A 17821-nucleotide genomic window follows, 5' to 3' on the forward strand; every position below is an offset into this window, starting at 1 on the left:
GATTTTATTTTTATTTCTGATCTTTTTTTCTGTGTATTTTATAAAACTTTTAAAAGCTGCAAGTTTATCTACAATTTTTTCAAAATATTTATTTGTTTATTTATTTCTATATATAGTACTTTTTTATTTCTTTGTTAATTAAAATACACTCAGATGCAAAAAAAACGCAACAGAGAAATTTTTGGTCAATTTTAAAGTGTTATATTTCTGTTATTTTTAGACCAATTTTCATGCATTTTTTAGCAAGCTGTACACTGAACCAAAAGTCGACATAAATATAATGAAAAAGTTCATTAATATAATGAATTAAATCATTAATTTTGATCCGATGAACGATTTCATTGGCACAATGAAAAGTAATTCATTAACTCTATGAAATTTAAGTTCATTAAATCAATGAACAGTGTTCATTAATTTGAAGAACACATTCATTGCTACAATGAACAGATTTCATTAATATAATGTACCTAAATTCTTATATTAATGAACCGTATCATTAATACAATGAAATAATTTCATAACCTGTTTAATTATTCATTTAAAAGTCGACACTATTAGTAACTCTTGTTATACCGTATAATCGATAATGAAGATCGCTGTCATTGATATGAAATGTCATTGATAGTAATTTCCCATCCAGCTACCTAAAATAGTTTTACTATAAATATATTTCCATTTGAACCAGCCCTTAGCTACAAAGGTAACAAAATTACCAATAGTGCCGACTTACTTACGAGCACAGTAAATTTTTCCACTAGGGCAATAAAAAACGAGTGCAATAAACTAATAATAATTTATTCAAACTTGATATAGCATATACAAGTTAAACATTAAAAAAATCGAATCGACGAAGAGAATAGTAATGTTATTATTAATTTTAGAGTAAATTATAATAAGAAAATTAATTTACCAGGTCGAAGTCCCGAGGGATTTCTATAGAAAGACCATATCTTCATTATATTAGCTGTATCGTTAGAGTTGATAACGTCTAGACGAATTTGCAACACACCTTCCAAGTCGTATCAAGTGAATCCGATATTAAATTGTCGAATTTGAGGGCTTGAAGGCAGGTCTCAGCATCTTGTTCCGGTTCTAAAAGCGACGTATATCAAAATACTCTCGACTTGTTACTATGTTTTTCTTCTTTTTGTTTTTTATCTTCTGAAACATATTTGGACACCTTTGGACCGCACTAGAGATCTCACACAGCGGAATTTGATTTGACAGTACAACAAATTAACTACAATACGATAGGACATTTATTTAAAATATTTAAAATATTGAAGAGAACACTTACCGCTCTAATGAAACTAAAGCCTCACTGAATAACACAACTACACAGACGTTATTAAAGTGCCAAAGTAACCGATGAAGATGGCCACCATTTAAGTCCTAATATTTTATTCCTGATATTAATAACCGCGTACATTAATATAATGTAGTGTGTTCCTTGTATTAATAACATTGTTCATTGTCACAATGTACAACTCATTAATCAATGATTTAGTACATTAATATAATGAATATGTGTTCATTAAAGTTTCAGCGTTAAAATAAGGAACGCATTTATTGGGACAATGAACGCGTTCTTTATATTAATGAAAATCTTACATTAATTTAATAACCAGATTTTCATTATATTGATGAAATTAGATTCATACTATTAATACACCAGGCATCTATCTATGATTAACAAATCATTAATATAATGAAAAAAATCATTGTCCCAAACAACAGTTAATAATATCAATGTTCATTAATATTATGAACAATATTTTTTTCAGTGTACATAATTATATCAACTTTAATTAGTAAACTAAGTTTTTATAAACTTTAGTATTTGGCATATTATACAGGGCTAATCGAGGGGTTGTTTTTTTACCTAAACTTTAAAACACCCTGTGCAATAATTTCGTATTTGAATTCTCCTAAAATATAATTTTACGGTCAGAACCATGACTCCTGAGCATTTTGTTTTTTGATTCGTATCAATACATGTTTTGGTTAATTTTTAAGAGCGAAATGAACTGATTACGACCAATTTGCAATTTTTTCAATTATCATTACTTTTTGATGTAATTTTTTAATATAACGATGATTTTGGTAACTATTACGCCTGCATTGGATACTCTATACTAAATTAAAAGTAAACGTTAAATACCAAAGATACAGTCCTGGTTTTAATAAACATTAATAAGGATAAAAGAACTAACGATATTAAAGAAAACATCTATAATAATCAACTATACAAACAGAAAAAAAATTGTAAAAAATAACCTAATAGGTACATTGTATTGCATTCCTTGGCTGTTATAACTGCCTGTATACGTCCGTTCATACTGTTATTCAGGCTGCATATATCATATTGTGATATGTTTTCTCATTCTTCCTTAAGGACCAAGCGAAGTCCGTGTAATGTACTTGGTAGCGCTTCGCGCTTCTAACTCTCCTGCCAAACATTTCTCAAACGTTGAACATGATAAACAGTTCATAGTGGTTTATAGTTCACAATAATCTCCAAAGCCGCCTTGTCATATTGAAAAACAACTTCAAAAAGAAGTGATGATAGAAAAAATTGCTGATGGGGAGTTCATTTCGCCCTTAAAAATTAACCAAGGCATATATTGACATGATCCAAAAAATTAAATGCTCAGGAGATATGGTCCTGACCGTGAAATTATATTTTAGGAAAATTTACAAATGTTACGAAATTTTTACACAGGGTGTTTTAAAGTTAGGGTAAAAAACTTAACCCGGTATAATATAACAAATACTAAAGTTTATAAAAACTGAGTTTACGAATTAAAGTTAATGTAATTATATACAGCTTGCTAAAAAAATCTTGAAAATAGGGCTAAAAATAACAAAAATATAACGTTTTAAATTTTGCCAAAATTTTCTCCGCTACGTTTTTTTGCATCTGAGTGTAGAAACACTTTTTTCATGTTTTTCAAAATTTGGACAGGAAACCTATTTTATAGATATTTTTTACTTCAAATGTTTAACTTGACAGATCCCGAAAGTGACAACATACTAAATTTTCTTATGTCATTTTTAATCTAAGCTATGGAGTGTAGAGATGAGGAGAACTATCTCTTATGGGACTTTATTTGAAAAAATGGTCACAAAAATAGAATACTAATATTAGACATCTTTATTTCTGTAATAATTTTAATGACTTGGCAATTGCACGGCACCACAATTGAAAAAGAATAATCTACCATTTCGATTACTAAGTAAATCTAAACAGTGCCCTTAGAAATAATTTTTTTTTAATTAGCAGAGAATATCGTATCGTACAATTGCCAAGTCATTATAATTATTACAGAAATGAAGATGTCTAATATTGGTATTAACAAATTGTAACAAAATTGTCGAATAGGTGCTTAAAGTGAAACTAAATAAAATAAACTGACTTGGTTTTACATGAGATCTCACAATTTTTTTTAGTCGAAGGATTGTATTGCCAGACTTGCCATTTTTTACATTCTATGTTTTTGATGGGATTATAATTTGTCAGGAACTATTTTAATAATTCTCAAATTGACTTAATAACTTAATGAATTGACTTAATAACTTAATGAATTGACTTAATAACTTAATTTGAAAAAAATAATTAATTTTTAGATATACTTTAAAAGGTTACCTTATTAACAATTAGCAGTAAAATTACGTTTCTTTAAACCAAGAAAAATCTAAAGAAAATTTCCGAAGTCCCTATTTTCTCCAATCCCTCGATTTAGCCGCCTTTCCAACACAACTTCTGCCAAGACGAAAACCCGGACCGTTTTAGCGCCCGTCAATTACCGCTAATTTCTCCAGTTCCGGATTGACTCCAATTATATTTTTTCTCCGCCAACTTCGTTCCCTTCCGCCATAACCTAGCTCTTTCACCCTCCGGCGACGGCAAAACTTACTTAATTTAGGACTTCCTTAACTACCGCAAATTCGTCCAGGGTATCACGTCCGACCGAGCCATGTCTTGACATTTCAGCGTTTCTAACGAGAAGTAAGTTGGCGAGACTGATGGTAAATGGGGAGCACTGATGCAGATCGGTGGCTGTAATGTTGTAAATGGATAACTAAGTAAATAAATAGAGTAACTAATTTATTTTATCCTTTATAAAGCTTCATTCAGAACCTTGCAATTAGTGGAAGAAATTAGTGGTTGCAATAATTATACTTTGTCAGAGTTGTGAACGATGTTGACTGTAGAAGTTAATGGTGCTCTGGAACAATAGTCTGCGTTAACGTTTTCTTTAGAAGTCTTGAAGACAATGTCGTATTCAAAATGTGCCAGATAGTCAGCATAGTTGGCCATGCGACTGATACCCAAGACAGGTAGCGACTTCTCAGGATGCAGAATTTGTGTCAATGGCTTGTAATCTGTGATAAGCGCGAAGTGGCGTGCGTACAAGTAATTGAAAAACTTTTGTACCGCCCATACATGGATGCAAGAGCATCCTTGTCTATTTGTGGGTATTTTTGTTCTGTTGCTGTCATCGTTCTACTGGCGTAAGCGATTGGACCTTCTTGCCCGTTGCTTAGTCGATGAGAGAGCACTACACCAAGACCTGTTTTGCTGGCGTCGATGGCTAACAGAAGTGGCAAGTTGGGATTATACTGGACGAGTACTTGTGGCGAAGTTAAAGCGTTCTTAATATCTTCTTAAGCTTTGTTGCTTTCTGGAGTCTAGATGAACGGGTCTTTAAGTAGCATGTCTCTTAGTGGTCTATCTCTTGTAGATAGATCTGGAATAAACGAATTATTATAAGTTGCTTTTCCAAGAAACAGCTGTAGTTCTTTTGGAGTTACTGGTTTGGGTGCATCACGTACTGCACGTATATGCGTATCAGATTTGTGGATTCCGGATGCATCAATATTGTGACCAAGAACTTCTAAGACATGTTCGGCAAAAGTCAATTTATCTCGGTTTAGCTTGAGCCCATGTTGCCTAAATCGGTCTAAGATTAAATCTAAGTTTATCAAAATTGTCGGCAAATGCAATAATGTCATCGAAAAAACTTACGAAATTTTCAAGTCCTTGTAGCACTGTCTCCATTCGTCTTTGCTAGATAGCAGGAATGTTGGTTGCACTATACACAGCTCGTTTTGGCCGGATGAGACCATGAGTTGGAGTATTGAGCGTTAGTGTATGACTGAACTCTTCATCGACCTCGAGATGGGTGTAAACGTCTGTAATATCCAAGTGGCAGAAGAGAGAAGCGCCTCGCATTCGGTTGAACAGGTGTTCGGAATCTGATGTTCATCGCTGATGATCCTTGGGTTGAGTGTTGGCTTGTAATTACCAGTGATTCTCATTTTACCATTCTTCTTGACGACAACGTGTGTTATTGATGCCCACCCTGATTCCACAATAAACTTTTGATTTCTAACCAAAATTTCTCTTGACGGATGATAATGAAAGGCGAAAATGGCATTCCTAACAAATTTTGAAGTATAATTAGTGGAAGAGTTAAAAGTTTCTTAACTTATTCCACTAGCTTATAAAACAATAAACTTTTGATTTCTAACCAAAATTGCTCTTGACGGATGATAATGAAAGGCGAAAATGACATTCCTAGCAAATTTTGAAGTATAATTAGTGGAAGAGTTAAAAGTTTCTTAACTTTTTCCACTAATTGAAAATTACTACCATTAATTTTGACGTCCTGAATGCTTAACTACATTGAAATTAAAGGCACAAACTTCTACGTTAATTGAAACCACTAATTTATTTCAGTAATTGCGTTGTTCTGAATAACAGTTAAAGGGACAAATATTACCGGGGATAAAATAAGGGGTGTGAAAATTCTACACAATGATGTAGGTAACATTTTAAGAATCAATTTTAAAAGTTGAAATTTGATACTTAAAAGCTAAAACAATAATTTACCTATGGTCATTTTACTTCTCTCTCCTATTTTACAATTTATACCTTTATTGATTACTATTTCAAGTAGTTAATACATCTAGAATTGGTAATCTACCCAGTGATGCATCGTGGTTGAAAACAGGAAATTCCAGGTATGATATAATATGTCATACCCGGTCAAGTTGACCGTTATAACATAATATTATGTCACTGTAACAGTTAGTTTTGATGTAAGAAACGTCAAAATTTGATATCGTCCGATCGCGATGAAATTTGGTGGGTAGGCTATGTGAGCTACGGTGCACACGGCCCCACCCTGCAAAGTTGGATACGATGTTTCGTTTACATCTTCATCAAAGTAGGACTAAGAATTTTGATATTGAAGAAAAATTGGGGACGGGCTACAGGATGACGCCATCGACGTTTCGAACCGAGACTTTTAGTTTTGAAAATTTTTGGACCAAGAAATGCTTGCCCGGTTTTTTTATTAACATAAAGTATGACAAAAATCAAACAAATTGTGATAGCTGTTGATTCTACCTTTAAATGAACTTTAAATCATCAAATAATATTAAATTTTAGCCGAGTTATTAAACAATTTGTCCTATCAATCAGTGATACACTTTGTCAATTGCATATTTTGGCAGATATGTGCGAAAAACTGTTTTTCGCCCATTTGCCACGCACGGTGTACGATTCTTCCCCTAACACTACTCCCCAAAAAGGTACACAACCCGCCTGAAAAGTCCCGGTCGACGAATTAGGCCGCGGTTTCAATCTTCATTTACTGTTACTGGTATGTTGGCATATGTCTGTTTTAATTTAAAAATATATGGACTTTTTCTACAATTAGTTAAAATCAGCTTGTTCAAAATTGTTCAAATTTGGATGTGAACTTACCTTTAAAAACTTACCTTTAAACAACTTCGCTGCAAAGTCAACAGGGGAGCCAATATTTAGACAGTTCAGAGTTTGCTGGGATTTCCTGTTGTTAACGACAATGCACCACCCGCAATCAAATTCGATTATATGAGAAATCTTTTAACGGTTTCCAACTTTAATTGTATTATGGATGTTAAATTTAGCAGGACATCAATGAAATGTTGAAGACTAACAAAACAGGGACAGCAGGGTAGAAAAAGACATGGGCGACAATTAACCTTTGTCGGTGTCTGCGGATTTGCATACAATCCCGAAATATGAAAGAGGGAAAAAGATCGTAGGAAAAAAATGTTTGAGGATTAGGTGAGGAATTGTTAATAAAAGTGGGATCCCCCAGGGGGCTTCTGTTGGATGTCCCAATTTTTTTGGACGAGAATATACCAGCGGGATTAGGCCTTGGAGAAAATTGTTTTTTAGACATTAAAGCTTAACAAAGGGGGGAAACTTTTTTATATTTAATTAAAAATATATATTATTAAAAATATAATGGATTATTACAACGCTCAAGCAACAGGATAAGGTAATTTTGATTTATAAATTGCTTGCGAATTTTGTTACGAATGTACTTAACGTTTTTATATTATTCTTTAATTTCTGTATAAAAGATTAAGTAATTCGTATCTTTTTTTTTCTTTATATCGATACCTTAATTTGAAAACCTCATAAGTACCCAAAAGCTGAGTTCTATTCCGATTAATTGTGAAAAAATTGTCCTAATAGGTACAATTAGTGATGGGAGAAACCGATTAATTTTAATAATCGAGTAATCGAGTATCAAGCGATTTCAATAATCGAGCGATCGCTGGAGCGAAATATCGCTCATATTGAAAAATACGGGTTTTCGCCCGTCGCTTGTTGTACTCGTAACGCCAAGCAATAAGTTGCGTACGCAGAGCACATATTCTTTCGGAGATAAATGGCAAGTAGCAAGCGACGAGCGATTCGCTTGATCGCATGATTTAGTTTATTTCAAAGCATTGTCGATGTAGGTCGTAAAATTTTGTCACTCAGATACGCAACAGATAACGTCGTCTAAATTTGCTATCTGCAATTTATGTAGAAAATTTGCTCGGCTTTTTATCGAGTATGTCACATTGAAATCGTAAAACGGAATTTATTTTATTCTAGGATCGCTTGCGTTCGTCGCTCGTAACTCGTCGCTTGCATCGCTCGTTCATAATCGAGCAATGTCGGTTATTTCAATAATCGAGTACTCGAGTGAATTTTCGCTCGAGTTATCCCATCACTAGGTACAATAGACTATGAGATCTTTATCGAAACATATATTTTTTTGTCAAAAATTGAACTTTAATATTTTGAGGCTTAAAGAAATTGAAAGTTTTCAAAGTAAGGTATCGGTATATATTTTAGATAATATATATAACTTAGATTATTCACTCAATATGTTGAGTGAATTTTTGTAGAATCTATAAACCGGGAGTTTTAGTTAAAATAGTTAAATTATCCGCCATTTTCCGTTATATTGGACGTGCATGAAACTCATATTCAAATTTTTATCTACATTCGATACTAAATTACATTTAATAAAGGGCTATATGAAAAAGCATATACAGGGTGAGTATTAAATAAGTGCAAATATATTTAGGGGTAATATATTTTCTTCAGAAACATGATGAGGTTTGTTTCACGAAAAACATTTTTGGAAACATTTTTAATTTGTTTTAATTCTTAGTTAAAAACACAATTTCTTGATAATATGGCAACATAGGTAGTAGATTAAATTTACAAGAAAGAAAACCCAGCAAAATTTTTTAAAGTAAAATAACTCGGTTATAATATTGGGCCTATTTGAAACAAAAAAAAAAAGAAAATAATATGCTTCTTTTATTGAGATCTACCATCCCTGAAAATATTTGCACTTATTTAAGACTCACCCTGTATAACAATTCTGTAAAATATTATTTCTACCCCTGGGAGCTTTTTATCCCAGTTCTCTGGTCAGACCCCCTCACGTCTCACCTATTTACTTTGCGTTAAGCAATAAATCCTTACAAAATTGAATTTATAAATTCGGTACAGTGAAGATACATGCTCGGATATTCCCAAAAGTCCTGAATATTCCTTTATCTGTATAGCGGAATATTACAGGAATTTACACATCATCCGTCGAGATGAAGAGATCAAGTCGACTTTAAAACAAAATTGTTTGTATTTGTCTTAGTTTAGCTGTTAGCTGTACGATTTTGTTTTATCCTTTAGTTTATAACTATAAATGATAGATATTTAAATCATTTAGGAGTATTATACAGGGTGTTTCTTAAGGACATGCTAATATTTAAGGGCGTGATTCTTGGACCTATTCTAGACCTAATCTGATTTCGCCGTCAGCGAGTCTGGGTGAGTTCCATACCCAGATTGTAGTCAGTAACTATAGGAAATCTGAAATTTGAAATATGGACTATTAATCGCATGAACCAGTGCACAATAATTTATAATTTCAGACCACAAGCATCAAGAAATTTGAGTTAAGAATTAATTTGAAATCATTAACTCTTAAAGGCTGCACTGAATAATTTTCCTTTAATTGCTACAGAACGGTCTGGTAGACATCTCTATTAAATTACATAATTTAGAAAGCTGGTTTAGGTGTAGCCGTTAGGTTAGGTGAAAATAAAATGTTTTATCTCTATACTTTTACGAGTTTACATGAGTTAGTTAAAAATATATCCACATGACAGAAACAATTGTGAATCTGCAATCAAACATTATTTAAAAAATACGTGGAAAACATAAAAAAGCAATATTCTTACATATTTTTATACTCGCAGCGATTTAAACATATTTTTCTTGAGTACTGTTTGTAGACAAGTGGATTTTTTTGCAAACTGTACAAATATACTCGATGTTTCTTTTTATTTTGTAAGAGCCCCTAGAGCAAAGACTCTTATTTCTAGCCACTCTTCTTCAGTTGCTTCACATACCATAGTATCTTTCAATATTCACCCTAAGTTTTATCTTTTATGGTATTTTTTGGTTGAGCAACCTTTTTCGATCATTAGATTTGTAATAGCTTTGGCTGGATATTTTTTAGTTGTTTAAGAAAATCGATTTTTTGTCAACCTTTTGGAAAAAATGGGCGTTGTCCACTTTACATATTATTTTAATCAGAATATTTTAGAAAAATATAATCATTCGGGAGAGAGCACTTAAAGGACATAAAAGGCATTACTATCGCTTTCCCGTTCAAAATATTTTATTTTAAGGTTGTGATTTTTATTTTAAGGTTGCGAGTTTTTTTCAACGACTATTATTAAGCTATCTTGTACCACTTCGCATTAAAAGAGGTTCTAAAAAGAACAATGTTCGACTGCACGGCCTGCTAGTAAACATTTTTAAGCTTAAAGTATCACAACACAATTCGTTTAAACCAAAAACTCGTAATACAAAACATACAAATTTAAAGTTTCAAAACCAATGACAATGTCAGGAAATTGAGATGAATCGACTGTTTAAAAATAAACATATTTCTTTAATAAAATAAGTAGGGCTATTACCAAATTTAGAGTTTCATTTACATGACCTAATCTCAGGCCTATTCTCCTCAAATTTTCCAAAATATTGCTTCTGTCGAAGCGCATCCGAGGTAATCACAATAAAAAAATATTTAACACAACGTAGGTTCTTTTCTTTCATTTAAATTGTTTGTTATACAGTTGGCCAAAATATTACCTCTTCAACTTTGTTGACGAACTTTGGTTGTTACTCTACAAAATAAATAAATAAATGTGGCAACTTGACATTTTTTACAGCGGAGCTACCACCTCAATCCCCAGCGTGAAATTTAAGTTCCGGTTAGTCAGCTCGGCGCCGAATATGTCCATGGTTGTCAAAATTAATTTAAAAATTTCGCCCTCGATTACGTAACTAAAAGTTTAATTGGTATCGAATAGAGGTGTGTCGGGATTTCAATAATCAGTACTTTGTAACAGATACTCGACTGACGTAACTGTAATCGTTACTGACATTCAAAAATACTGATTACAGATATTTGTTATTTTATTGGGTAAAGTGATAATTGTCAATGTATCTGTTTTGAATAGTGAATCGATACCATTTAGCAGAAAATACTATGAATAGCCTTCTGTCACAAATATTTCATAGGTAGGTGCACAGGTAGGTGTTAAGTAAAATACTGTTCAATAGACTCAATAGACGTTTCTGATTGTGTTAACTCTGCATGGATATTTAATGAAGTGTCGGCAACCAGCAATACGATTTCTGTCTATATAAAGTATGAATATTTATTGAAAGATCGGCAACCCGGTTAACGATAACCTATTGTAGGCCAATGATTTTATTTTTGTTGGAAATTTGTGTATTTAACAATATGACACCCATTTTAATGCTACTCGTATCATTTAGAAATTAATAAAAAATAACGACGGGCATAAAATGCTTAATTGAAAAATCGGATTATCGATTATTTATAATTTGAAATATCCCATCACTAATTTTAAAACTGATGACCTTGGAGCGCTGTCACGATGGAACCCATAGGTTTTACTTTCTGTAATTCCCAGAATTCCCTAATAATTCAAATTATCTTATGGCAGTTTGTTGTTTCGTTTTACTCTTGATCGCGTGGTAGTGTTTTGATACGTTACGTGATTTATTTTATTGATCTTAGTTGTGCAATAGTGTTTAAGAAAATATTTTAAAACACATGTATAATTATTGAGAACCATGGATCAGAAGAGGAGAAAAACTAGTGATTTATGGAATATGTTTGACCCATTAAATCACCAACTTGCAAAATGTAAGTTATGCTCCGCTAATTTATCATTATAAGGGGTCTGTATCTAATTTAAAAAAACATTTGTCACGAAAACATCCTACAGTGATTCCACCTACAATTTTTTTTTCTACGGAAGTTATACAGCCTGCAGAAATCACAGAGAATACCCCAGTTATTATAATAGAATCTGCTCCCTCAACTATATCTGCAACAAACCCAGATAACAATGCGGCTTCCACTTCTGATAAACAATCGCAAATTTCATCCGCTTGCAGTGTTATTACAACAGAATTGTCTTCTATAAAAGCGACATCTCGTGGAACCAAAAGGCAAACTGCGATGTCTCATTTTATACCAAAGAAAATGTCATCTACTGATAAATCTAAAGTTGATTTGGCCATAATGAAGCTTTTTACCTGGGACTTCCAACCGTTTACCATGGTGGAAGATAAAGGATTTAAAAATTTAATGAGCATTTGTGTCCTGAGTATAAAATACCTTCGAGAAAATATTTTTCAAATTCTCTGATACCAGCAAAATTTGAAGAAATATGTCAAGATGTAAAAAATACTCTAAGCGAACAAGCATTAAGTGTATGTATTACAACAGATGCTTGGACCTCGTCTGTAAATGACAGTTATTGTGCGTTAACCGCTCATTATATAAATGAACATTTTGAAATGAAAACTGTATTGTTGGATTGTTCGGTATTCAAAGACTCCCATACTGCGGAGAACTTAGCAGAATATATCACTAAAATGGTTAGTGAGTGGAATCTCAAAGATAAAATCACTATAGTTATCTCAGATAATGCTTCTAATATTACAAGTACCGTTACGAACATTTTGAAATGGAAACATTATGGGTGCTACGCACATAAATTAAATTTGGTTGTACAAGACGCTCTTCGACATGTCAAAGATGTCCTTATGAAAGTGAAGGCAATTGTAACTTACTTTAAAAGAAGTAACGCAGCAACCAGGAAACTAGTAACTTATCAAGAACAAATAGGTATTAAACAGCCTAAGAAACTGTTGCAGGATGTCGTCACACGATGGAATTCAACATATTTTATGTTACAACGCATTACACTTCTGGAAGAAGCTGTCAAACACTCTCTGGCCCTTTCAAATACTGATTTGCCGCTTCTAACAGAACACGAATGGAATACATGTAGAGAATTGTGCATGGTTTTAGAGCCATGCGCGGAAGTTACTACAGAGATGAGCAGTGAAAATTATATTACTGCTAGCAAAATAATTCCAATAACACGCGGGCTAAAGTTTCTACTTACCAAGCTCTCGAATGATGTAAAGATCAATTCAATAAAATTAGTAGTACAAGCATTATTGGATGGCATTGCTACTAGGTATTCAAACCTAGAAAAAAGTAAATCTCTAGTGTTGTTTGTATGTGTACCTTTCTTGACCCAAGATACAAACATCATTTGTTTGAGGATGAAAAAACTACAGACTGGATAAAGAAAAGCACTATTCAGTTGATTGCAGGAATAATTAGCAAGGAAAGTGTCATGAACGATGTAACAATTAACGAAGCAGACACTTCTGGCTCTTTACCCAATCTTGAATCTAATCCCGAAAAGAAGAAAATATCAATTTGGGATAATTACGATAATATTATTAATACAGTAAAACTTAAGGGAACTTCAACATCACTGGCCATTCAAGAAGTTCAGAGATATATGGATGATGATCTCATTCCAAGGAAAAATAATCCTTTGCAGTGGTGGAAGGACCATAAACATTTTTACCCAAATTTGGCCCATTTAGTGAGAACTAACTGTAATATGGTAGCGACATCAGTGCCCTGTGAGCGCATCTTTTCCAAGACTGGAAATATAATTTCGGACCGAAGAACCCGGCTTACCACAACAAAAGTGAAAGAATTAGTATTCTTAAATATGAACATGAAATAAAAAATAGACGTCTTTAGTTCGAGCCATATGTATTATTGTTTTACGTTACAACTTGTTTTTTAATCATGTATTTATTTTAAAAATGTTTTAGTTACTTTTATCTTCTGTTAAAGATAGAATAAATCTAATATTTAAATAAAAGTTTTCAACTTTTTGTGTTATATTATACTGAATTACTGAAAACAAATGTTATGTTAATATCATTCGGTAATTTAAAAAATAATGATTCTTTCTTTACGTTACAAAAACTAACGTAACGATTACATCACAATATTTCCAATTATTGTTACAACTTTTATTTCAAAGCAGTACTTACAATCAGTATTTGTAATCAGTGTTTGTACTCAGTACCGAAAAGTATCTGTAACGGTTGTAACGGTTACTTGAAAGTAACCACTTACGCCACCTCTAGTATCGAATATACCTAACTTAACTTTAATATATATAATAAATGAACAAAAATACGAGTACCGGAAAAAAGGGGCCAAAAAACCCTACATATATGCTTATTCTCTGCATTAAGTTTTAATTAATTAATAATAAATGAACAAAAATACGAGTAATTCGTATTTTTGTTCATTTATTATATATACCCTACCTAAGCCTTCTTAGCTCCATCTACTGTAACGTGGATGAAGCAAGCATGTTTGTCCAGTGGGCCACTGGTTTTGAATTTCGGCGGTACGATCTGGTTTTGAATTTCGGCAATACGAATTACTCGTATTTTTGTTCATTTATTATATATACCCTACCTAAGCCTTCTTAGCTCCATCTACGGTAACGTGGACGAAGCAATTATGTTTGTTTAATATATATGTCTATAATAAAACAAATAAATAAATAACAAAAACCATACAATATCCAAAAATTAATAAAAAAATACTCCGCCACGCAGTAGTTCGGTAGACACTTCTCGAGTTTCAATAAATCAAATATTCAATAAATCAGCACTCCGTACACAAAAAAGTTTAATGCTTTATTAACTTATCGAACGCCTATTGACTTGAAGGTACATGCAGCCTCATTACTACAATTGCAGAATCGAAATATAGAAGAATGTATAACGCGAGGTGTCTGACAGACCCTTCTGTAGCCGTTAATGGTTAAATCGGGATGTGTATGCAATGCTGAGGTATAATTATGAGGAGAGTATCCAAAGTGTCGAACCAGTGACTTATAAAATTGAGTAGATTGAACATTTGTTACACCCAAAAAGAATATGATTAAGAGATCCTATTTTGTCAACTAAAATTTGATTATACTTTATAAAATTCAAAACCCGCCATATTCTTGAAACGAAAACGTAACCTACAACAGGAAAATTTCAAAAGGACCGTTAAAGTTTAAATGTCTAAACAGATATAATTCGCGCATACGTAAAACACAAGTAATGCTTCCAAGTTATATGAAGTTATATGTTTATAGATTAAATTATTTATTTAATCTCCAAACAGTCTTGACATCTTATTAGAACTACGAACTACTTAGACCATTCCAAAGGGTTATTACTTTGCGCAAACGTAATTTCTGCGAGTTTGAAGAAAAAGAAATTAATAGTATAACCTCTGACTTTAAAGCATAAAAGCTCTATATGAAAGCGCAGCTTTTACGACAGGATTGGCGGAAACTACGCGAGTAAAATAAAAATTAGCTATAAAACCTTTTCCTCTCGAATTTACTTTCTAATTAGAAGTCTATTGCAAGCTATAAGGCAGCTAGCTGTTAATACACTTAGAACTATTTGCAACTATAACTCTCAGGGTTGGTGCATTTCAGTTGATTTCAACAAATTCCGACCGCAACGCTTCAACGGCCGAAATCAGAAATTATCATTATGACTTCACGCCTCCGCGCGTCGGCGGCTGCGCCGTCATGTTGACCGCATTAAAATAATATTGTAATCGTGATTTTGTCATAACGTTTAAGTATTTTAGTTTTTTGCTAGTGCAGTTATTGAGACTATAAAACACTCAGGTAGTAGGTTTGTGTGATGTAACGCTGTTAGGGGTAGTAAAAAATAATCTTAATAAAATTGCCGAAAAAATGCTAACGCGTCAAGGAGAGCGTAATTGGGTGCAATAACATTCACTAAGACAACATTCCCGGATATTCAACTCTTCCGAAACAACATTTTATAGGTTCATAGTTTCTCGCGCCGGCGCCGGCGCCGATTTGATAAAAAGCAAAAGTAAATTCAAGATTCAAGCAGTTCGACGAAAGAAGTTAGTAAATAAAGTGCTCGTTACATAATCAAAAAATTAAATAGATATACTATGAGAGGATATGGTATACTTTTTTTTAATTAACTAGATTAAATGTTTTATCTTCTAAAATTATAATTATGTACCTTTGAAAAATTTCGTTATAGTCAAAATAGCCCCAATTATGCCTAGCAAAACCGGTGATTAAAACTATGCTCGCTACCGTAACTCATGTAAAAATTGTTTTTAACTGGAATAATAAATTATAATACAAGTTAGACCTTCTGCAGATATCAAAACATTTACTTTTTTATTTTATTTTTAGAATTTTTTTTTGTTTTAATATAATAAATTATGTTAAAATGCTATGTTAAAAAATTACCCAAATGGGCAAATCATGACGATGATATCTTAAAATCGCCAAAAATTGAGCCTTTTTGTCATAAAGCCGCCGATAGTATTTTCAAATTTTGTAACAATTGTTTACAGTGGCAAAATTATATTTAGATAAGGTTTTTTTTATCTTGTAATTGTTTTATGCCAGGGCCTAATTAATGACAGTGAATTAATAAGTGTCAACCAGAAATCTCTCCCATAAAAAAAAATATTAGTAACATCTCAAATATTAATCGGGAGATTGGAGTGAGAATCAATTTGATGTATATTTGGAATCACTCTACCTCATCCCTTGCAGTTTAACCAGTTCAACTTTTTTTAATACGAATCTATTTTGAATGGAATATCTTTGAATAACTTGCCCCCCCCCCCCACCGCAGTAGTATTGCAAAATCTTAAATTGTACGATTAGTTTTGATTAATAGTAAGCAAAATTTTTAACAACTTTTTGACTTTCTTTCAAATAAAAAAAGTGTCGTTGGAAAAACCAACGCTTTCTTTCCAATACCCCGATATCTATTTAAGATTTTTCTGATAGTATTTTTGTGAAAAATGTATTTTTTATTGCTAGGTACCTACTCTTGTCAAATTGTCACTCTGTATAAACACATGTCGTACTTGTTTGACAAATAACTAGTTAATTGTTAAACAAGGTAATATAGAATGTATTCTATACATCTAGAACATACATAGAACACATCCCTGTTTGAGAATCTGTTTCCCGGAGCTTTCCCTTTCATGCTTTTCTCGTGGAAAGTCTTTGCCATTGACTTAATGAGGATCCTGCGGTTGAAATAATTATCTGTATAATTACCTTTCAGACGCCACCGTTTTGCTATTAAAGTATATATTTGCAAGATAAATATATTCTTTGATGGGGTAAATAGGCTTGAAACACTCCGCAGTATGATAAGATCATACAGAAGATTTATTCCAAACAATAAATTTTCGTAGGCGTGCTTAAGTAGCATTAAAGTTTATATTAAGGTCTTTAAGCTAAATTTAATGAATCTGTCGCTTATATTAAATTAATTGTAAAAATACAGAAAATATTAATAACATATATTATGTAATATTAGATAGACACATATATATCACAAGTTAATATCCCATCATTCCTGGATATAGGTACGTTTACTGGTTTGGTTTGGTTTGGTTTATTTACAACCTCACCATTAATTACAAAAGTGGATACAATATTTTATTTATGGGAAAATGCAGTAAATATGGCGAAATTTCTATTTTTCATACTACTTATATAATAGGTAGTACTTAACCTGGCACATTTAAAGCCACTAAAACATAAATATTTTGGGGGAATTTTTCACAATCAATGAATTTGTCAGAAAGTGATTATAAAGAAGATTATTTTTTAGGTGCCAATGTTATGGCATCCTATATACCAGATCCTCAAGGAATATGCCGAAATAGCAGAAGCAAGAGAAATGGGAAGAGACGAGTGAGGAATATGAGTGAGGGAAATGGAAATGGTAGTCTGGAACTTTCAAAATTTTAAAAAGTCTGATACATGAAAATTACACAATGTATGTGGTTATAAATAAGATATAATTTTTGAGAAGTTTTTTGTAAGTTTTTAAAACGCAGTTGTCTATGGATTGATGGGAATAACAATATCATTAATCATCATTTTGTTGACATCATTTTGTTTCTCACACTTAAAACATTGATAATATGTTACAGTGAAAGGCGGAAAT

General features: G+C 32.3%; 1 protein-coding gene across 1 annotated transcript; it reads left to right on the forward strand.

Moving 5' to 3' along the window:
• Positions 1-11521: 11521 nt before the first annotated feature.
• Positions 11522-17569, forward strand: LOC115876341 (zinc finger BED domain-containing protein DAYSLEEPER-like). The gene is made up of 5 exons (XM_030892075.1): positions 11522-11594; positions 11794-12060; positions 12108-12942; positions 13008-13362; positions 17483-17569. Exons 1-5 carry the CDS (start codon positions 11522-11524, stop codon positions 17567-17569), a joined length of 1617 nt encoding a protein of 538 aa, XP_030747935.1.
• Positions 17570-17821: the final 252 nt, after the last annotated feature.

The sequence above is a fragment of the Sitophilus oryzae genome, unplaced genomic scaffold (assembly GCF_002938485.1).
Source record: "Sitophilus oryzae breed Bouriz unplaced genomic scaffold, Soryzae_2.0 scaffold_1431_pilon_pilon, whole genome shotgun sequence".
Lineage (NCBI taxonomy): Eukaryota > Metazoa > Arthropoda > Insecta > Coleoptera > Curculionidae > Sitophilus > Sitophilus oryzae.

Bases quoted from the DNA above. Each gene is read 5' to 3' on its own strand.
- LOC115876341 (XM_030892075.1), top strand. From the start codon at position 11,522: ATGGATCAGAAGAGGAGAAAAACTAGTGATTTATGGAATATGTTTGAC. The intron at 12,943-13,007 runs GTATTCAAACCT...TCTTGACCCAAG, and splicing joins TTGGATGGCATTGCTACTAG to ATACAAACATCATTTGTTTG. The intron at 13,363-17,482 runs GTGAGAACTAAC...ATTATTTTTTAG, and splicing joins ACCCAAATTTGGCCCATTTA to GTGCCAATGTTATGGCATCC.